This window comes from Chelonia mydas, chromosome 1 (genome assembly GCF_015237465.2).
Source record: "Chelonia mydas isolate rCheMyd1 chromosome 1, rCheMyd1.pri.v2, whole genome shotgun sequence".
NCBI classification, from domain to species: Eukaryota; Metazoa; Chordata; order Testudines; family Cheloniidae; genus Chelonia; species Chelonia mydas.
In genome coordinates this window covers 345,485,000-345,507,640 of record NC_057849.1, presented here as the reverse complement: position 1 = coordinate 345,507,640, position 22,641 = coordinate 345,485,000, and the positions used below count along the sequence as shown (strand labels likewise).

At 52.0% G+C, this 22,641-nt stretch overlaps 1 protein-coding gene across 1 annotated transcript; it reads right to left on the bottom strand.

Moving 5' to 3' along the window:
• Positions 1–401: 401 nt before the first annotated feature.
• On the bottom strand, positions 402–22,362 carry FSCN3 (fascin actin-bundling protein 3). The gene is made up of 6 exons (XM_007066772.3): positions 22,264–22,362; positions 8,448–9,144; positions 4,928–5,046; positions 4,312–4,471; positions 2,161–2,331; positions 402–1,263 (listed from the first exon to the last, which is right to left on the bottom strand). Exons 1-6 carry the CDS (start codon positions 22,360–22,362, stop codon positions 1,058–1,060), a joined length of 1,452 nt encoding a protein of 483 aa, XP_007066834.3. The 3' UTR covers positions 402–1,057.
• Between the last annotated feature and the right edge of the window lie 279 nt (positions 22,363–22,641).

Genomic DNA, 22,641 nt, shown 5'->3' with positions numbered 1-22,641 from the left:
AGTTTTTCCTAATATCCAATCTAAACCTCCCCCATTGCAACTTGAGACCATTACTCCTCGTTCTGTCATCTGCTACCATTGAGAACAGTCTAGAGCCATCCTCTTTGGAACCCCCTTTCAGGTAGTTGAAAGCAGCTATCAAATCCCCCCTCATTCTTCTCTTCTGCAGACTAAACAATCCCAGCTCCCTCAGCCTCTCCTCATAAGTCATGTGCTCTAGACCCCTAATCATTTTTGTTGCCCTTCGCTGGACTCTCTCCAATTTATCCACATCCTTCTTGTAGTGTGGGGCCCAAAACTGGACACAGTACTCCAGATGAGGCCTCACCAGTGTCGAATAGAGGGGAACGATCACGTCCCTCGATCTGCTCGCTATGCCCCTACTTATACATCCCAAAATGCCATTGGCCTTCTTGGCAACAAGGGCACACTGCTGACTCATATCCAGCTTCTCGTCCACTGTCACCCCTAGGTCTTTTTCCGCAGAACTGCTGCCTAGCCATTCGGTCCCTAGTCTTTTGTGACGTGGAGACGAGAACTCGTGCCAGGCACAGAATAGTTGTAATTTTCAGTCTTTACTAACCCAGCCTGGATTAGAACCAGCCATTTAGCACTGGAAGACTCTCTAGGGCATTCCCCGTTCGCTGAGCCACCCCTTCATTTGGACCTCTCTGCTCAGACTTAGCAGAAGTGTTTGTGGCAGGTGGGGTGAAGAAGCGGGTGTCCTGTCCTCTGAGACCTACCGGACTCTGGCCGGCTATTATTTAATATTTGTATTAGCACTTAGGAGCCCCAGTGATGGATCAGAAACCCACTGTGTTAGGCGCTGTACAGACACACAACAAAAGACAGTCCTTGCCCCTAAGCACTTGCAATATAAGAGAAGAGACAAGAGGTGGAGACAGATGGGGGAGCACAAGGAAACGGTGTGACAACACTGGTCAGTGTTATAGGCCATGGTCTTTGCATGCCTAGACAATGGCATAGTGGCTACCCAGCCAGTCCAGCAAGACATGGGAAAGGAGAGACTCCTCTGTACCTCTGTACCTTCCTCCATCTAGAATTCCCAGAGGCACTCGCTAGTGACTTCCTCACTATCTGCCAGGAGGGTGCCGCTCCGGTCTCCTCGCATGTAGTACCCATTGGGGGCTAACACGGCCAGGATGTTACTCCCTTGGATCTCCAGGCAAAAGTTCAAGGCAAACTTCCCCCAGGTTCTGAAGGTGCCGTCTGAGCTCAGAGACCAAAAGCTCCTGCCGTGGGCTGGGGAAGGAAGGAGAGCTGGTGATAGCTCAGGGGAGCGCAAGCAGGTCCTTGCTACCGTTCCACCCCCCAGGCACTGGGCGAGGATTCACCGAAGGGGCCAAGGGGCTCTTCTGATTACACCAGGTTTGCAGGTTAGAGTGAGGTCACCAAACTCACATTCACGCCCCAACATGCCTGGAAACTCGATGCTCATCTTCACCAGCAAATCCCATTTACTCTTGGCCAAGCTATGCACTTTTCTCCTCCCGCTGGGTCCCGTCTCAGAGCCCTGGGCAGCACCCCAGAGCCTGCAGGCTCATTGGCTTAATCACCAACATTTCCATGCAGCGCCTGATGCCCCTGCAATGGCTCGAGTGAGGTCTGCCCGCCCCACCCTCCCACGACGAGCCGAACATGCTGACGCTGCATCCCCCGCCAGGCCGAAGAGTAAGGACGCAAACTCCACCCCTCTGCTTGGTAAAGGGCTGGTGCCACCCGTCTGCCTCCAGCGGGGGGGGGGGGGGCTGCATCTAATCTTGGCCCAAGGTGCACGGAGGCGAATACCATCCACCCTGCACTCTGGCTTTCCCAGCGCTTTCTGCCTCCGGGGTTGCAGATCCGGTGAGACGGGGAGGGGGTAAGACACCCCTTGAGACCTGGGAGTGGGCAGCTGGAGCATACGGCAATAGGACCATACAGCTTGCTTCCCTCCCCAGCCGGCATGCCCCACCCTGGCTGCTGCTGCGGCACCCCCTACCATGCAGCCCTGACCTGCTCTGCCCTCGTGGCTGGTCCAGGACTTGAGCTGGAGAGCAGAGGTGGGTGGGGCTGAGGTCAGGTTCACGTGGGCCCCATTTGCCCCGAGGCAGAGCTGGGCTCAGCACCAAGTGGCCAGGACCCCCAGGGCTCCCTTACCTTGGAAGTGGTAAATGCCCGGCTTGCAGGGGAGCAGCTCAATGCAGTCAGGGTCCACCAGGTTACACTGCAGGATGTCATGGCAGGCCAAAGTCCCCACGTAGCCATACCTGCCACGCAGCACCAGGAAGGAGCGGTTGGCCAGGCGCACCCCAAAGGCCTCGCCAGGCCCTGCGGGAGGGGAGGGGTGACAGAGGCAGGTCGATGGTGTGACGTTACATCCCATAGTCTTCATAGAAAGATGGTTACGAGAGGAATAAGGCATAACTAAGACGTGTTTTATGCGAGATGGGTCATGTGAGGTATCATTGGAAAGGTTCTGATGTAATGGCTGTGATTATCCAATTTGTAGGCATGTATCTTTTCTGTATCTAAAGTGAGGAATATGGACTATGTAACCATTACAACTGGGTGTGTATTTGAAAGACACCCACCAGACGACAGGCCATCAGATTTGATAGGCCATTAGGAAGAAACCACAAGACTGTGAAGATACTAATGTCTCTCCCTCCTGGGAGGCGTCCGGGGACGTAGCCGTGACACTACTAGGTCAGGTGGTCTTGTCACCTGATACCAAACATTACCGGGGACTTCTTGTAACTTTCCACTAAAAGGAGGGCGGGGGGTCAAGTTTGGGAAACAAAAGATTCCCACCTTCTGTAAATCTTATTTCAGGGTGGGGAGGAGGGCGAACGGGACTCCACTCCATGGCCTGTCTGCCCAAGAAGAAAGACACTTAAAGACACCTGAAGGGAAGGCAAGGGGGGAGTCCAGGCTGAGACAGCGGTCTAGTCTGTAAAGAGAAATAACTGGAACTCTAAGCTATAGAAACTTTGCAACCTGCCTAAAATAACATGTAGGGTAAGAAATTACATTTCGTAACCTGTTTCTTGAGTGTACTAAGCTTAGCTTGCGTATTTTGTTTTATTTGCTCAGTAATCAGCTTTGTTTTGTTTGTTATCTCTTATACTCACTTAAAATCTGCCTTTTATAGCTAATAAATTTGCTTGGTTTATTATTAAACCCAGCTTGTGAAATTTCTAAGTGGGATGGGGAGGGCAAGAAGTTATGCATCTCTCTCTTCACATTGAGGGAGAGGGCGAATTTTATGAGTCTGCGCTGGGCAGATCTTTCTATACAGTGCACGACAGTATGATTTTGGGTTTACTCCCCAAAAGGGGAGTGTATGTGAGTGCTGGGGGAGTCCTCTCACACAGAGCTGACTTCGGTCTGTGTCTGCAGCTGGGTGTGGCCCTACCTGCGTATGTGTGCTGCAAAAGGCCGGAAAACCTAATTCAGCAAAACAGGGAGAGGGACCGCAGGCTGGTGGAGCAGGACGAGGGCTCAGTGAAACCCCAGTACATCAGGTGGCATCCCAAAGGGGGTCTAACCTGCCACAAGCAGCTCTGACATACGAGCTCTTCCTTGTCTTCCCGTATGGTGGGAGAGGCCTGGGGCCGGCGCCATGGGCTGGGAGGTGAGTTGAGGAGAGTATCGGCCACTTGAGCTGTTGCAGCCCAGATGTTTCATGCCGGGGGGGGGGAGGATGAGGGGAGAGGGCTACAGCCACTTGTTACATGAGCGCCTCCTGCTGGTAGAGCCACAGAGGAGAGCTGGCATCAGCTGGCCATACAGGGCTGCCCAAGTGTGGAGACATGGAATTAGCGGGGTGGGGTCTCAGACCAGGGACAAGGAGCTCTGGATGTTGACTCTTGGGGTTTGTCCTCCTAGTTAAGGCCTCTGAACCCTAATTTCACTCACTAAGAAATAAAAGTTCTCCTTGCAATGGTCTCTCTCACTCCCTGAGGTTCTGGGGGCATGGCGAAGGCAGCACGTTGAGCCCCTAGGAAGGGAGGAAGACCCTCATCTGTGACCGCTCCCAGTGTGGGGGCGATGGGCCCCTCAGAGAAATGCCACCCGCTCTCACAGCAAGGTGTGGGGGGCGCATATCGGGTACATGAGAGACATGGGGGAATGTTAGTGTGAGTGCAGCCGGGTGGGTCCACAGGCTCCAGGCAGGGAGGCCTAAGAACCTGCACCCCTCCCCACAACAAGTCCTGAAGTCTCAGTCACGTGCCACAGAGATGCCAGGGGGCTGCACTGCTCAGCTGTTGGCAGGTTCCTAGGGGTCCCCCCACCCATTTGCCTTACCTGGGTGCACAGCACTGGCCACCACCAGCCCAACGGGCATGGTGCCCAGGTACCGGCCGTTGAAAGCTTGCAGGAAGATTTTCCCACAATGCCACAGGGCACGGAAGTTGGTCTCTGGTTCCATGCGTCTCCCATTTGCCACTATGCTCTTGAATTTTCTCTGCAGGGAATGGAAGGAAAGAGGTCAGTTCCTGCCAGGTGGTGCCAGGGTGCCCTTCCTACCAATGTTCTGCACCGGGAAGTCGGGAGATCCAGGGCTCAACTCTCAACAAGAGCAGCCCTGCGCCATGAAAGGGAGGAGGTTCCCTGGGGATCTGGTGGGGGTAGTTTACATCTTAAAGAAACAGCATGAACCCTGGGGATACTGCTTTGTATATCCATGTCTCTATTACCTGGAATTATCCCTTGTGGTTCATTAAGAGACTAGTATAATAATGTGTAAATCAATGGAACACCCTCCCCTGGAAGAGCGTTTTCAGTTCTGGTCACCTAGAAATAGAAGGGGGTCCGGAGACAAGCACTAAAATGGTGAGCGAAACGCCCACAGATTCAGTGGCAGGCTCAGGCTGTCTGGGCCAACAGCATCCCGCCACGAGCTGGGAGAGGGGTCGCTCACCTGGGCCAGGTAGTGGTTGTTAACTGTTTTTAGCTGCACCGCTCTGGTGTCTGGATTGAATTCGTAGTGGAAAACGGACTTTGGGGTCACTATGTCCGAGCCGGCATACACTTCCATGTCTGCGCAGAAGGGGAGAAAATCAGACAATCTCAAGCCAAACACACTCAGAAAGGGCGCTGCAGGTTGGCTTAGGGTTGATTTGAGATTCGGTCCCCAAATTATAGCAGCTCCGAGAGCTCGCAGAAAGGGACTGGGGCCCCAGCAGTTTATGCTATCATTATTGTATCTTGCTTGATTCTTTAAAAACATGAATGAGTTTATCCTCCCAACACCCCAGGGAGGGACGGGGGTGGAGGGATCCCCATTTCACAGGTGGGCAACTGAGGCATGGAAATTAAAGCCCAAAGTGTCAACTAATTGTGGGTGCCCAAACTGCGATGCCATGGGCCTGATTCTTCAGAGCACTTCGGTCTCCAGCTGCTGTGAGGGCTCAACGCTTGTGCAAATCAGACCCCTGGTGTCTTAAGTGGGGAACGCAGAAAATGACGAACACGTGGCAGCTGCCTGAAAACCCTTGGTTTAAGTGACTTGCCCAGCATCACACAGGAACTCTGTGTCAAAGCAGGGCTGGAAACCAACCCTCCAGAGTGGCATTCAGCTCTGCCTTAATTCTGAGAGCATCCTTTCCCATCTTTCAGTCCCTGGCCTTACAAACCTACACACCTTCCCACAGAGACGACCCGGACCTGCCGATAGTGTGGGGGCAGAGTGAGGGCAGCGGCTTCAGCAGGTGTTACTGAGCATGTTCAGTCCGTGTGAGGATGCTCAGTACAAGCCAAGCAGCAAATCGGGGTGGGGGGGGGGAAGTGACCCCACGTGTCCCCCCTCAACCGTTGCCTCTGCCTTCCAATGTCTGCAGCAAATGGGGCAAGGGGCCTACAGACAACTACCTACTGCACTGATTAACCCCAGAGCAAAGCCATGCTGTGCACTGAATGAGGCAGGGGTCTTGTGGGGGGGAAAAGTACGTGACCATGTAATTAAAGACTATCATAAGAATATAAGAATGGACATGCTGGGTCAGACCAAAGGTCCATCTAGCCCAGTGGCCAATGCCAGGTGCTTAAGAAGGAATGAAGAGAACAGGTGATTATCGTAACCCATATGCACGTGGGAGGTCGAATTATGGTTGCACAAGCAATCTCAATTCTGGCATTTCCTAACTTCTGAGTGCTCGATTTTGCTCAACCTTCATGTTCTTTAATGTAGGTTTTTTTCACGTTTAAAAAAAAAAACATAAAAAATTTCAAAACAAACATTCCATTGTGTAGAAATAAGTTGATCCCCAGGGTTGGGAATCTTCAGATCCACAGCACAGACCTCCACTTGCGCCAGCTGAGTGACGACTGAGAAAACAGCAGTGATAGGCTGTTATCTTCAATATGGACCTGCCACTCTAAGGGGCTGGAGACACAGTTGGCCCCTGGGTTTCTCAGCTCTTTGCTGACAGCAGAGGCATATTGACCCTCAGGAATAATGGATTCATCTCCAGGTTCCATAGGGGAAAGTGCTCCAGCGACCACAGACCCTTCTGCCCCTGTCCCCACCACTCTCTTTCTGACCTCTGCTGCTCCATCCCCTCGCTCCCCAGCTCCTGTCTCTCTCCCCCTAGCTTATATCCCTCACCCCCAGCCTCTTCTTCTGCATACATGTCCCACACTGCTCCTATTTTCCCTTCCTGCTGGGCTCTTCCCCTGCACCTCCCAACCCTGCAACTCTTCCTTCCCCTGCCCCCATCCCTCTGCATTTGAGTCAGGCAGCTTCCTCCTTCTCCTCCTGCCCACTAGCAGGTCCCCAGCTGGGCGGGATTTGAGAGCAAAGGGGAGACATTCTCTCTGCTCGCAGTTCCAGTGCCCAGTGGCACAGCAGCCTCCAGCACTGAGGAGCAGCAAATGGCAGGAAAAGTCCTGCTCAGGCTGTAGCCCATAAGCTAAATTCATTAATAGACTAACCTACAGGATAAGGGCACGCTCAGTCGTTCTGTGCAGGTCTGGTCACACACAGGAGATGTGAGGGGCTGGAGCATGCTCAGTGTAGCTGGAATATTCAGAGAATTTAGCTGCCAAATTCTAACAAGTCTCTACGGGCATGCATGAACTGAGATATTTCGGAGGGTTAGAATTTGGCCAAATTTGGGCACATTTTTACAGGGACAGCAAAAGGCACCTCCCTGACAACCAGGTGAAGCCTCCTGTCAATTTTCAAGTCCCTGCTCCAAAGCATGGAAGTGGTGGAGCAGTACTGCCCACCCCAAGTGTTCAAAGAGGGTTGGACCTTGAAAAATCATAACTTTGGCTGTAAAATCATGAGACTTTTAAAAATAACAACATATGGATTCTTTTTACTTGCCTACCAATGTCATCATCTTTAGGGTTCACATTTCAACCAGGTGGGCTAAAAACTTTCCTTTAAAAAAAATAATAAAAAGCTGAGATTTCCCCAATCACATGCCTCCGGGAGCTGGGGCTTTAAGAAAAGCAGCAAAAATTGCAAAACTCACAGTTAAGTTGCAGGAGTTGGCAACCTTGCGAGAGCTTCTCAACGAAGCAGTTTTAAGGATTTTTGTAACGTTGGCAAAACAACGCATTTCCCCCTAGCCCGGGTCACAGAAACAGCAGAGCCAATTTAGCTGCAACTTACCAGAAGAAGAGTTTCGCCTGAGGCAGACTCCTGGCCTGGGAAATCTCAGCACAGACACTGTAAGTGTGGAGCGGTTAGAATACCCTGCTTGCCGTTGCTCAGAGTGGAGAGCGTTAGGCAGCTTTCACTGTAAGCGTCGGGTGCATCACTGTCTCTGCTCTGCCTATTACTGTCTTTAGAAGTGCTGAGTGCTGGCTGCCCTACTGATAGCCCTGACGAGCAAGCCCTGCATGTACCCTCCCAACAGGTACCGCACGGGCAGTGGCCAGGCAAGCTCCCCCCACACTGCTCTGCCAGCGTATAGCAGCCCTGTCCTGGGGAGATCGCTGCAGAGATGAGCAGGGAGATCCCTTCCCATGGCCTGTTCAATCCACCGCCCCCTGCTAAGACAAGCAATGGGGGTGCCACTGATGCCGGTGGGTTTTTGTGATGTAGGCACACGTCCCATTCTGAGACATCCCCCTGCCGGTCACTCCCTCCCGCCCACCCCTTTTCATACGATACCCTTTCGTGGGTGTTTGGCCTCTTGTGACAGCTTTGCCATGGTCGGGGTGTGAACTGTGTCTGGACTCTCCCTCTGCGGCGCCGTACCCCAGCTATCCTGCACCCTGAAATAATCCTATTAAAAAGTGGTTCTACGCCAGCTTGCCCTCTGTGCAACCTCACTGCAGTCAGGGGTGGCTTCACAGGGCAAAGGCAGGGCAGGACTTGTCCAAAGAACTGTCGACCCGGGTGGTGACTTAGGTCAAGGGGGCATGTCCTGGCATCCTTCAGCTGGGCCCTCCACACACGCTCAGACTGGAAAATGGAATTTACTTGCCACATATGATGGACACGTATCTCTTGGCCTTAGTTTTCAGACTGACCCATTGTGGACACCTCTTTATAACGAACCACTCTTCCTCCTCTTTGGGGTTGTTGCCAAGGCACAAACGCCTCCGCTTGCCCTGAGGGTACAGGACACACCCATCTTGGTCGCTCAGGAAAGCCAGGCACCTGGGCTTGAGGTTTAAGTTGAAGGCCGTGTGTGCAGAGGGTTTCTTGGCTAGCGTTTCTGCTCTGGAGACGTACTTGTGGCTGGAGGTCTCCAGGTGGTACATCCCGTTCCTGAACCGTAGCACGAAGCCGCACTCTTCCAGGTAAGGCACGGGGGTGTCGACCCACACCCTGTCCAGGTCTGCGTCGGCTCGGGCGTAGCATTGGTGCGTGGGGTTGTACAGCACGATGTGGACGTGCATGGCCAGCTGGGGCAGCCACTTGTGGTAGGAGGATGGGCTCCGGGAAACGCAGAAAACATCCTCCCCGTCAGACTCCAGGTACTTCTTGCTGTCCAGCAGCTGGAGAGTCCACTTGCCACTGTGATGGAGCTCCAACAGGAACTGGCTTTGCTGGACGGATGCTGGCTGCCCACACCGGACTGATCCGTCAGGATCCACTAGGAGGTAGTGGCCCTGATGGCCCAGCAGTTCCACCACGGTCTGCTTCCCCTGCTTCATGGTGACCTGCAGCTCCCAGGTCTGTGAGGAAGCAAGGAGCCAGAGTCAGCTGATTAGCTCTTAGAGAAACCCCTCTGGCCATGAGCTGGGATCTGACATGCCCGCTGCTTCTAACCTGTCTCCAGGTGTCTGCAGTGCCAGCGACCCACCAGGGTCATCCCACTGCCCTGATTGCTAAGGGTTCTTCCTAGAACCCAGTGCAACGTCGCCTTCCGCAGCTGCATGCCACTCGCTCCTTGCCCCATCGTCGCCAGAGGCAGTGAGCAATCCCCTCCTTTGGAGATGCAAGCCCCGTCATTCCCAGAACACAAATACAGCTCCCTCTGCCTCTCACACACTCACACACACGTACGCACAGCACCATGCACCCCCTCCCTGGGAGGCTGCTGGTGGCTTCTCCTTTCTATACCATAAAAACCACTCTGCATCTCCCAGGCCCTTCTCAACTAGGACCCCAAATAACTCCCAGATCTCCCTGTGCCCTATAACTGCCTCCCCCACACACACACACACACACCCTGCCCAGCCAAAACAGCCAGATCCTTCCACGGTCTAACTCCCTCCCAGCGCTCTGCCTGTTCTCCCCCACCCCTCGGTGAAACGTTGGCCCCTCGCTGCCTCTGGAACTGCCTGTCTGCTGCGCTCCCAGTCTGACGCCCAGCTGGGCAGTCAGCCAGCTCCCTCCTCAATGGCAGCCCTTCTCACCCTTCCCTGTCTCCCCCGCTCCGCGGCACGTTCCCAACACCAGAGCTTGGGATGCTGTGAGCCAGCTGTACCTACATTGCCCCATTTAAAATTGAATGGCATTGTCCTGGACCATCGGCTTTCCCATGCTAGTAGCCGGGCTTTCCTGGGAGACTCCTGGCTTAATTGCCATGAAACGGAAAGTGGCAAAGGGGACACAGATCAATGGCAATGCAGATTGCTGGGGAGAGCCGTGTAGTGGATGTTCCCGGGATCAGGGTAAGTCCCATCTTATTTAACGGGCTCATTAATAACCCGGAGAAGGCCACAGACCATGAATGACGTTAACCAAGGTCAGTAAATTCAGAGCTTGGGACAGAGCTAAAATACAAAGGGCCCTAATGAGGCAGAAGCCTGGGCAGGACTCACGTAACCTGGGAAGATGGAGCTAATCCAAAATCCAGCTGCGCCATGGGAGACGGGAACCTGGGAAACAGCGCTGTCTGAAAGAGACCTGGGGGACAGGAAGGAGCAAACTAGGCCTGAGTTTCCCATGTGCTGTTACAGCAAGAAAGGCCAGCGCAGTTTGGGGGCTGCCGGTGGAGAGACATGGGACAGGGACGGGATAGTTCCTCTCTGCACAGCTGGGGTCCAGCCACTCCTGGAATACCGAGCGCGGTCCTTGACACTTGTGATGTAACTCCCTTCTCTTCATGTGTCAGTATATTTATGTCTGCATCTGTAACTTTCACTCCATGCATCTGAAGAAGTGAGGTTTTGACCCACGAAAGCTTATACTCAAATAAATCTGTTAGTCTTTAAGGTGCCACCGGACTCCTTGTTGTTTTTGTGGATACAGACAAACACGGCTACCCCCGATACAGTACTCCAGAAGAGGCCTCACCAATGCCGAATAGAGGAGAATGATCATGTCCCTCGATCTGCTGGCAATGCCCCTACTTATACAGCCCAAAATGCCATTAGCCTTCTTGGCAACAAGGGCACACTGGTGACTCATATCCAGCTTCTTGTCCACTGTAACCCCTAGGTCCTTTCTGCAGAACTGCTGCCGAGCCATTCGGTCCCTAGTCTGTAGCGGTGCATGGGATTCTTCTGTCCTAAGTGTAGGACTCTGCACTTGTCCTTGTTGAACCTCATCAGATTTCTTTTGGCCCAATCCTCTAATTTCTCTAGGTCCCTCTGTATCCTATCCCTACCCTCCAGCCTATCTACCTCTCCCCCCAGCTTAGTGTCATCTGCGAATTTGCTGAGGGTGCAATCCACGCCATCTTCCAGATTGTTAATGAACGTGTTGAACGAAACCGGCCCCAGGGCAGATCCCTGGGGCCCTCAGCTTGATACTGGCTGCCAACTAGACATCGAGCCATTGATCACTACCCATTGAGCCCGACGATCTAGCCAACTTTCTATCCACCTTATAGTCCATTCATCCAATCCATACTTTTTTAACTTGCTGCAAGAATACTGTGGGAGACCGTATCAAAAGCTTTGCTAAAGTCAAGCTATATCAGTCCACCACTTTCCCCATATCCACAGAGCCAGTTATCTCATCATAGAAGTCAATCAGGTTGGTCAGGCATGACTTGCCCTTGGTGAATCCATGGTCTCTTAGAGTTGGAGACTGACCTAAACCCCGAAACACAAGGTTTAATATGCCCTGCCAGAATTATTATTGTCATTAATTATGATAACTCTGGATAATCTTGTTATCCATATAAATGTCCAGTCCATTTTGGAATCTTAAGTTATTGGCCTCAAGAAATTTCTGTGGCGGTGAGTGCCACAGGTTAATGACCCCGGCATGAAAAGTATTTCCCTTTATCAGTTTTGAAATTCCCATCTTTGAATTTCATTGAGTATTCCCTTGACCTTGTGTTATGAGACAGAGAGAACAGAAACTTCCACTCTATCTTCTCTAGACCAGAGGTTCTGAAACTGGGGGGCGCGCTTCTCTGGCGGGGGCATGGAATGTATTTTGGGGAAGGGGGCATGAGAAGCTTTGGGAGAGTGGAGGCTACTAGCCAGGCACCCGGTTCTGGAGGCAGCGCTGCCACCAGGGAGAAGGAAGGGTGGCGATGCCAGACCAGGCCACCCTTCCTTCTGTGCTGCTGCTGGGAGCAGCACTGCCTTCAGAGCTGGGGGGCGGTATATGTACGTGTGTGGCGGGAGCAAGGGGGATTAGGGAGCTTCCAAGACTACAGACACAAAGAAACGGGGGCACGACCAAATAGGCTGGAGAACCACTGCTTTAGACCATTCATGATTTGATACGTTTTTATCAGGGTCCCTCTGACTTGTCTCCTTTCTACGTAGCAATCGCAGCCTTTTCAATCTCTCTTCCTTGGAGTGTGTTTCCAGGTCTTGGATAATTCTGGTCACACTTCTCTGAATACCCTCCAGTTCTGCAATATCCTTTTGGAGATGGGGGTGACCTGAACTGCACAGAGTACACAGGTGAGGCCACACCCTTGATTTATTATAAAGGCATTATTGTGTTTTCAATATTATTCTCCATCCCTTTCCTCATAGATTCAAACATTTGGCTTCCTTCTCTGACTGCAGCTGCGCTTTGAACAGAGGGCTCCACTGAGTTGTCTACAGTCACACCCAAATCCCTTTCTGAAGCTCAGACAGTTAATTTAGACTCCTAGGAGGTGTGTGAGTAATTTATATGGTTCCCTCCAATGTGCATTCCTTTAGATTTAATTTTCCACCATGTTGCCCACTCCCCTAGCTGGGTTAGGTCTCTCTAAATTTCCTCACAGTCTTCTCTGGTCCTGATTAACCTAAATAATGTAAAAGACTAAAAAATGAATTTGGGCATAAGCTTTCATGGACTAAAACCCACTTCATCAGATGCATGGAATGGAAAACACAGTAGGCAGATATGTATACACAGTACATGAAAAGATAGGAGTTGCCTTACCAAGTGTGGGGGGGGGTCAGTCCTAATGAGACAATTCAATTAAAGTGGAAGTGGGCTATTATCAACAGGAGGAAAAACAGGACCTAACCACATCAGCCACACCATCAGGGGCTTGTTCACCTGCACATTTACCAATGTGATATATGCCATCATGTGCCAGCAATGCCCCTCTGCCATGTACATTGGTCAAACCAGACAGTCTCTACGCAAAAGAATAAATGGACACAAATCAGACATCAAGAATTATAACATTCAAAAACCAGTCGGAGAATACTTCAATCTCCCTGGACATCCAATAACAGACTTAAAAGTGGCAATTCTTCAACAAAAAAACTTCAAAAACAGACTCCAATGAGAAATTGCAGAACAGGAATTAATTTGCAAACTGGACACCATCAAATTAGGCCTGAATAAAGACTGGGAGTGGATGGGTCACTACAAAAACTAAAAACAAATTTCCCCATGCTAATTTCCCCCTACTGTTACTCACACCCTCTTGTCAACTGTTTGAAATTGGCCACCCTGATTACTACTACAAAAGTGATTTTTCCTCCTGTTGATAATAGCCCACTTCCACTTTAATTGAATTGTCTCGTTAGAACTGACCCCCAACTTGGTAAGGCAACTCCCATCTTTTCATGTACTGTGTATATATATCTGCCTGCTGTGTTTTCCACTCCATGCATCTGATGAAGTGGGTTTTAGCCCAGGAAAGCTTATGCCCAAATACATTTGTTTGTCTCTAAGGTGCCACAAGGACTCCTCGTTGTTTTTGCTGTTACAGACTAACACAGTTACCACTCTGAAATCTAAATAATGTTGTGTCATCTGCAAATTTTGCCCTTTCACTGTTCACCCCCCTCCCTTTTCCAGAGCATTAATAAATATATAAACATAAGACCTAGTATGGAACCCTGAGGCCCTGCTGTTAACCTGCTGTCATGGTGAAAATGGACCACTGAATCCTAGTCTTTGCTGTTTGTCTCCTAGCCAGTTTTTGATCCAAGACAATACTTTGCCTCTCACCCACGATTACTTAGCTCTTTAAGGATCCTCTTGGGCAGGACCTTGTCCAAGGCCTTTTGAAAGTCTAAATAAATTGCCACTTGGTTCTCCGTTATCCACTAGCTTATTGATATGCTCAAAGAATTCTCAGTGTTTAGTAAGACACAGTTTTCTTCTGCTGAATCTGTGCTAGTTAGACCCTATCAGACCGTGATTTCACAGACATTTAGTCAGCCTGTTTTTAATTATCAATTCAACCCATTTGCTGGGAACGGATGTAAGGTGTACAGGCCTAATTCCCTGGCTCAACCCTACAGCCATTTGAAATATGGGGACAGCCTTTGCTACCTTCCAATCCTCTGGAATAGTCGCTGTCACTAATGAGCAATTAGGAATTTTTTTCAGAGTAGCAGCCGTGTTAGTCTGTATTCACAAAAAGAAAAGGAGTACTTGTGGCACCTTAGAGACTAACCAATTTATCTGAGCATAAGCTTTTGTGAGCTACAGCTCACTTCATCGGATGCATAAAAGTGGAAAATGCAGTGAGGATATTTTTATACACACAGACCATTTTTTCATGGTCTGTGTGCATAAAAATATCCTCACTGCATTTTCCACTTTTATGCATCCGATGCAGTGAGCTGTAGCTCACGAAAGCTTATGCTCAGATAAATTGGTTAGTCTCTAAGGTGCCACAAGTACTCCTTTTCTTTTTAGGAATTTTTTCACATCCTTCTTGTAGTGTGGGGCCCAAAACTGGACACAGCACTCCAGATGAGGCCTCACCAATGTCAAATAGAGGGGAACGATCACATCCCTCAATCTGCTCGCTATGCCCCTACTTATACAGCCCAAAATGCCATTGGCCTTCTTGGCAACAAGGGTACACTGCTGACTCATATCCAGCTTCTCATCCACTGTAATCCTCGGGTACTTTTCTGCAGCACTGCTGCTTAGCTAGTCGGTCCCCAGCCTGTAGCGGTGCATGGGATTCTTCCGTCCTAAGTGCAGGACTCTGCACTTGTCCTTGTTGAACCTCATCAGATTTCTTTTGGCCCAATCCTCTAATTTGTCTAGGGCCCTCTGTATCCTATCCCTACCCTCCAGCGTATCTACCACTCCTCCCAGTTTAGTGTCATCTGCAAACTTGCTGAGGGTGCAATCCACGCCATCCTCCAGATCATTAATGAAGATATTGAACAAAACTGGCCCGAGGACCGACCCTTGGGGCGCTCCGCTTGATACCGGCTGCCAACTAGACTTGGAGCCATTGATCACTACCCGCTGAGCCGGACGATCTAGCCAGCTTTCTATCTACCTTATAGTCCATTCATCCAGCCCATACTTCTTTAACTTGCTGGCAAGAATACTGTGGGAGACCGTGTCAAAAGCTTTGCTAAAGTCAAGGAATAACACGTCCACTGCTTTCCCCTCCTCCACAGAGCCAGTTATCTTGTCATAGAAGGCAATTAGGTTAGTCAGGCACGACTTGCCCTTGGTGAATGCATGCTGACTGTTCCTGATCACTTTCCTCTACTCTAAGTGCTTCAAATTTGATTCCTTGAGGACCTGCTCCATGATTTTTCCAGGGATTGAGGTGAGGCTGACTGGCCTGTAGTTCCCTGGATCCTCCTTCTTCCCTTTTTTAAAGATGGGCACTACATTAGCCTTTTTCCAGTCGTCTGCGACCTTCCCTGATCGCCATGAGTTTTCAAAGATAATGGGCAAGGCTCTGCAATCACATCCGCCAACTCCTTTAGCACTCTCGGATGCAGCGCATCCGGCCCCATGGACTTGTGCACGTCCAGCTTTTCTAAATAGTCCTGAACCACTTCTTTCTTCACAGAGGGCTGGTCACCTCCTCCCCATGCTGTGCTGCCCAGTGCAGCAGTCTGGGAGCTGACCTTGTTCGTGAAGACAGAGGCAAAAAAAGCATTGAATACATTAGCTTTTTCCAAGTCCTCTGTCACTAGGTTGCCTCCCTCATTCAATAAGGGGCTCAAACTTTCCTTGACCACCTTCTTGTTGCTAACATACCTGAAGAAACCCTTCTTGTTACTCTTAACATCTCTTGCTAGCTGCAACTCCAGGTGTGATTTGGCCTTCCTGATTTCACTCCTGCATGCCTGAGCAATATTTTTATACTCTTCCCTGGTCATTTGTCCAACCTTCCACAAAGACGACCCTTTTCCACAAAAAGTTTTCATTTTGGCGAATCAGTGTTTTGTGACAAAAAAAAGTTTCCTTGACCAAGTCCCTACTAGCTTTACTTGAGGCCACAGTTCAACTTCATATTTAAGATTCCTGCCGGAGCACCAGCACGTATCTGTCCCGATCCCACCTCCTCCACTGAGCTAGCACCTTCACAAGGCGAGCGCTGGCTGCATCTGAATGCACCTCCCTCCTGCACAGAAGCAGGATCTGTGCCTTGCATACGTACGCCCCCCCCATACACGGACAGGGGCCCAGCTGGCTTTCCGCTGACCTGGTGGCACAAGACTAGTGAATACTGGAGGCGCTCCCTGTCTGAGGAGTGGGTGTGTGCAGAGTGAACGTGCTGCCCAGGGTAGGAAGTTATATGTGGCTTGATCCACAGGAATTAACTGTTCCTTGGGCACTGTCACTGCGTTATGCTCTTATGGAGAACCAGGATTCTAGGGGATGCCCCGGCCATTGCATGGTGCCCCCACCTCAATCTAGGCAGTGCCCAGCTGGGTGAGTGCACTATGAGAAACCTGCTCCAGAAAGCTATATCCCATAGGGCAGCATTTCTCAAATGTGGCCACATGCAGCCACCAGGGAGTTTTCCTGTGGCCATGACAGCCTCTTGTGCAGAGATGGGGGAAGTGGCAAAGCAGCAGCCCTTCCCTAGAGCGCCCAGGGGCTCCAAGGGCAGGCTTCAGCCCCCCTCCCCAGTTCAGCCATGGGACTCCAGCGGCAGGCTTCAGCCCTCCCCTCCACCCCTCCTAGCTTCAGCTGCAGGGCTCCGGGCTCTGGGTTTTGCCCCGCCCCGCCCCCTGCCCAGGGTGGCAGGGCTCCGGGCTTCAGCCCACCCCCTCCCGTCTCCAGCTGTGGGGCTCTGGCTCTGGGCTTCAGCAGGGTGGGCCTTACCAGGCTCCATGGTCAAGAGGCAAGGAGTGGGGTGAGCCTGGGGTGCGAGGCCGTGGAAGGGATACTGGGGCAATGGTGCGGGACCAGGGAGGCAGCGGGGGCCCAGGGGCACTGAAATACAACTGTACATTATTTTTATTATTGAGTCTGCAAAAAAACCCCAAACCCTACATAAATCAATTGCAGGGATTTGGATGGGTCTGTGTGCATAATTATTTGTTTTTCCTAAAGTCACTTCAGAATTTTAGGGAAATTTGTCAGAGCGGCCACCAGCAAGAGTTGGTGGCTGCGCTCTGAGGCCACCAGACAAGGTGTTGTGAGAACCCCGGCGTAGGGAGTGCAAAGGAACGCTCACCTGTATTGGTTTCAGAGTAACAGCCGTGTTAGTCTGTATTCGCAAAAAGAAAAGGAGGACTTGTGGCACCTTAGAGATTAACCAATGTATGTGAGCATGAGCTTTCGTGAGCTACATCCAATGAAGTGAGCTGTAGCTCACGAAAGCTTATGCTCAAATAAATTGGTTAGTCTCTAAGGTGCCACAAGTCCTCCTGTTCTTTTCACCTGTATTGGACGTTCGGCCAGTAGAGGGCGCAGCTTGCAACAGTCCTTACCTGAGCTGGCCTCAGCCTCACCTGGCAGCCCATTAAAGGATCCTACAGTGACCGGGTTTGTCTCTCGCTACGTTGGGAGCTCTGGGGCCAGGCCGTGTCTGGTTCAAGAACCTGCCCTGAAGCCTAGCTTGCACAAGCAATATATGACACGGTGTCAGAAGTACCAGCAGCCCAGCTGGTGCCCGAGGACAATCGAAACCAGCAACAAAGGATGCAAACAGAAGAACAAAAAAACAACAACAGTTGCAGGCATCAGTGGCTGTACTGGGTCTAGAATCTTGGGGGTTCTCCCGGCTCCCACGGTCCTTGGCTCCTCCAACAGCCTATGTGACATCACAATCCCTCAGCGGTGACAGCCAGAAGCCCTGGGAGCAGCGGGGCCTCTCCGCCACCTTAATTCCCTGCTCTGGGAGCAGACAGGGTGGGGAGGGAAAGAGCCATCCAGACACGCTGTGAACACCTCCCTGAACAGGGGTTCTTGGCTTGTCTGCTCCTGTGCCTGGCACCTCTCCCAGCCCCTGGCCATCATCTGCTGAGAACTGACCGACTCCAATCCATGCAGCTGGAGAGCTCTGCAGAGCGGCCGGTGGAATGCAGGGACCTGCTGGGAGAGAAAGCGACGGACAATGGGCCCAGCTCAGGTTGTTCAGTGGTGGGGCAAGAGGCTGACGCAAACCGTCATGGAACGGCAGCTACCAGAAGCTGTCAGTGGTGTGTTTGGCAGCTGACACTGCACCCGAACAGAGAGACTGAGGAGCGTATAACGTCCTGGTGAGAGACAAGGGCTGGCCCGAGATAAAACGGTGCCCCAGGTGAGGTGTGTCTTCAGCGCTCCCCCTCCATTTATTCAACTTTTGAATACCTCATTTTTTATTGCCTTTGTAGCTCATTTTGCGACTCTGATGCACAATTTACATGCATGATTTATCGCTGTCTTATAAGACGATACATTTGCAGGCTAGGATCTGTAAATCTGTATTTATTCATGGCATGTATAAGCAAAATTGTTAAAAATAGTTTCTGCTAAGCTTACAGAAACGTTTTAATGTGAAGAATAAGTGAAAGGTGCTAACATCAAGAAATGGAACCGTGCACCTACACTGGGCGGACCAGCATTAAATAAGGTTACAGTAGGTGACAGCCTGAGAACGTTAGCCTAGTGCTTTCGTTCAGAAAGTCGCTTTCCTCACCTTTGCCCTCGTGAACTGAAGCCCAGCGTCAGAGAGACGCTACTTACACTCTTCAAGTCTTAAAACACAAGTACACGTTCACAATTACACAACAAAATAAGGTTCACAATGCGGCAGCTGGGCTCTCACTTCACTTCGTTCTTACATCTCACTGAGTGGCGGGCGACGCCCCGCCCCGTAGATACCCGCCAGGGCTTGGCTGACAACATTCTGGGAGGTTCGAGAAGAAGATAGTTCTCGGAAAGTCTGGAAGGTTCCACGAGGTTCTACAAAGGTCCGGAACATTCTAGGAGGTTAGTGAAAAATGAATCCACCTACGGAATACCTGAAACATGTTACCTCAGACTTTCTATTTTCCCTTTTGTCACGAACAACGGGCAGTCGCTGCCCCTAAATCCGGCCCCGAGAGAGAGGGCTGCAGGCTCCGTTTGCATCATTGTGAGAAGAATGCTTGAGGGAGCGATTTGTGATGGTCAGTGTTAAGAAATAGGGCCCTGAGCTGAGCCCCAGCCAAGTCCCAGGGAGCCTCTTACCGCCAATGAGCCCTAGGCGTGCCCAGCGTAGCTCGGCTGATGGGGGGAGGTGAGAACTATCTGAGAGGGGTAAACACGGGGAGCAGGGACTGCTTGGTGGGAGCTGCTCATTTGCCAAGCTGGGGGGAAAGGGGTTATGGGAAAACAGGAGCCACAATGGGGTGAGAGCAGGAAAGGGATCAACGGGGCTGAATCTTAGGGGCCATTTGCTCATGGTGAAGGGTATTTGGCCGTGGGATAATCTCCCAGGAAAGAGGCAGGAGCCGTATGGCTTGGGGCCTTTGGCACTAGGCAGGAGAAAGGCCTGGAGAGTAGGCTGCTGGGAACTTGCCTCGCGGAGTGGGGGGACAGAGACTCGATGTGCTCGGATAGGCCCTAAGTTCTATAACGAGGCAGGGCTGGGCGCTCCCCTAGCCCAGACACACCTGGAGTTCAACCCTCACTCAGCTTCACTGCTCTCGGTACACTGATGGGGCTAGCGTTTCTCGTACTGGCCAGGTGGGACTCCTGGGTCCGCTCCTCAGCCTCTCACTCTGCAACCCGGGAGCTGGCAGCGCAGAGCTCGGCACTACGCCACACGGGAAACGCAGCTTCCCTTTCTGGCCCTTTCCCTCCCCAGCTGCACCACTCTGAGACTCTGCTTTGAGTTGCTTTATAACCTTGCCAAGTTTCACCCACGTGGGATGGAATTTTCCATGCAGTGGGTCCGTCTCTGGATGAAGGGTTTTTTTAAAAAAATTCACCCAGAACAGGGTGAGCCATTTCCATGAACCAGGCTCGGGAAAATGCATTGTTTTGCCCATATTCAAAACATTCTGGCAACTTTTGTTTTTGGCGCTGTAGCTTTAAAATCGATGCAAATGTGACCAAGCCATAAGCCGTTGAGGCTGAGCGGGACTTTCCCTGCAATGTTCCCGGCAGTGCTGGGTTCAGGTCCAGCCACGCGGACTAGGAGCAGGGGGAGGCTGGCTTTCCAGTGCTCTCAGCGATCGCCCTGCTGACCAGGGAGTGTAGAGGAGGAAGCCCTCTGATTTGAATGCAGAGGGGACAAGAAGAGGACCTGCAGGTGGGTGGCGGGGGAAGTAGGCTCAGACAAGAAGCCCAGGAGTGTAGTAGACTGGGAATGGAGGCTAGTGCGGGGAGATCGGGACTGGCTGTGCTGGAATGAGAAGCCTGAGGAGCGGGGATTGGGACTGGATAGGTGAACGGAGTCGGGGAAAGACAAGACTGGGAAAAGGATGGGTTGGAGGGGACAGGACAGAAGGGGTCACGCTTGGGGGGAAATATGCAGCAGACTGTGCCCACTAGAACACACTCCCTTCCAGAGCCTGGTTTGGAACCCACAAGCCCCGAGTCTCGCCATCCCTCTGCTGTGAGCAAATATTTGTGAAACTCACTGGCACAGTGCGTGTCTCATCCCCTCTCGTGCTGGGCCACACAGAGGACGATAACCTTCTACTGCTACCAGTTACTGCATTAACTCAAGTGGCAGGGGTCTGTTTAGAGGATTTAAAGGTTCCAACCCTGCTGATAACCCATGTGGGTGTCAGTATGGTGCCATATGCTGGAATTTCTGTTTTATTCAGTTGGATTCTTTAAAAACATAGGAAATTACAAAAACACCTGTGTGAACAGACCATCAGTAAGACTGGAATGTCAAGCACACAAAAGTCAGAGCTTGTGCAACCTCAGTTCAGCTTCGCATGTGGCTGGATTATACGTCTTCAACTGCATGATCATCACATGCTATTTTTTCCACAGGATCCCTGTCTCTTCCTGCCAAAGTCTGCCCCGAGCTGAGATCAGTCAGTCCAGGCTGGCCCTGCTGTGCCTACATGCAGTCCCAGGGTGAGCGCCCCTTGAAGGCCTTTTCTGGGGAAGGATGCGGCCGCAATAGACATGCGTCTCAGCTTTTGTCTAGTGAGGCTCTTCAAGGAAGCAAGGGAGGCTGCAAATGGGATGAGGAGCCTGTCAGGTCTTGTCCTCTCCTCTCCAGCCTCCCTGGCCCCCACACGGCCCTTCTCCAGCCCATGCATATCACAGCTGCCTGGGTTAAAACCTGTGTCTATCAATCTCCCCATATCCCTGCCCCACCCCTCCTCCTCCTGTTCTCCATCCTCCACTACATCAAGTTCAAGTTGCTTATCCTCCCCTTCCGGCCCATCACAGCTCTGCCGCTCCTACGTATCACACGGCCCTGCTACTCTGCCCAGGACACCAGCCTGCTCCCCCGCATCTCCTGCAACCGCATTTCCCTTCCATGTGGGACCCGCTCCCTGAGCTGGCCTGCAAAGCCACCACCCTCCCCTCTGCAGAGTCCCTCCATGAGCCTTATGCCTTCCTAGAAGCCTACAAGAAATTAGCTAGCAACTTCCCTTCCTTCACTCCGTCATGCAGTGCACCAGCCCTCTACCGTGTAACCCTGCTAGCCCATTGATGTTACCTCCGTGTGCTCCCCCTGCCACCCCAATGCCCCCTCCACAGGTCACCTCTGGAATTTGTCTGTAAACCCCGCAGGGAAGGATGGTGTCTCTCTACTTATCCTGTGAGGGGTTTAGCACCCCCTTGGGAGCGAATAACATTCAGGGGCTGGGAGCAGTTAGCACTGGGGGAATGGGGAGGGGGGGCACACTACAGCAGGGTCCCGCCCCACCCCTTTGAGGGCTCGTCTCTGCCCTGGGGTGGATTATAACCACACTGCAATGGTCCACAGAGCCTATCCAGTGTGGAGTTTGGCCTTCCTGGCCCGCAGGGCGGGGAACGCTCATCTCCGCAGGTGGAAGGCAGCGTCTCTGCCCGGCCAGTGCTGGGAACGGTGCTCTCAGCAGCAATGCGCTCGGGCAGGAAGCAAAGCTTCCCAGCGCGCTCTGCCAGGAGGGGAGATGCACCCCCAGAAAAACCCCATTCCTTGGGGAATCAAGATTCATGCATTCTTACGCGGTCACATCATGGGCCACCCCGATAGGGGCGGTGCCAAACCCGCGGGGAGTGCGGCTAGTTCTGCTCCAGGGGCGGGTTGCAAATCTTTGGCATCACGGTGGATTTTTAGCATCACTCACCTGCTTCCTGCCCAGTGAGTTTCCCAGGACAGTGACACCATCCCCGTAGCATTCGCTGGTGAGGTAACTCCCGGCACAGTTAATCAGCCCAACCTTCATGGCTACAGAGCAGGGCAGCAGCTGGCGACTCCCTGGTCCTGTGGGACATCAGTCCCAAATGCACCCCTGGCTGGATGACTCCGTCAGGCCCGGTTCAGCCCTAAGTTCACCTTCACAGGCCATCAGATCCCTCCCAAAGGCAGCCAGGAAGCAGGGAGGGCCATTGCACCCCAGTGGGCCACCTGGGCAGGGATCCCTGCCAACGTTCTGCCCCTGCAGGCCTGGCCTTTGTGACACACACCTTACATCACGGCAGCTGGTGAGAGACTGCAAGTCCTG

Coding starts and splice junctions, on each gene's coding strand:
- FSCN3 (XM_007066772.3), bottom strand. CDS start 22,362: ATGAAGGTTGGGCTGATTAACTGTGCCGGGAGTTACCTCACCAGCGAA. Junction 9,145..22,263: donor ACTCACTGGGCAGGAAGCAG/GTGAGTGATGCT, acceptor GCTTCCTCACAG/ACCTGGGAGCTGCAGGTCAC. Junction 5,047..8,447: donor ATACGTGTCCATCATATGTG/GCAAGTAAATTC, acceptor CCTTCTGCGCAG/ACATGGAAGTGTATGCCGGC.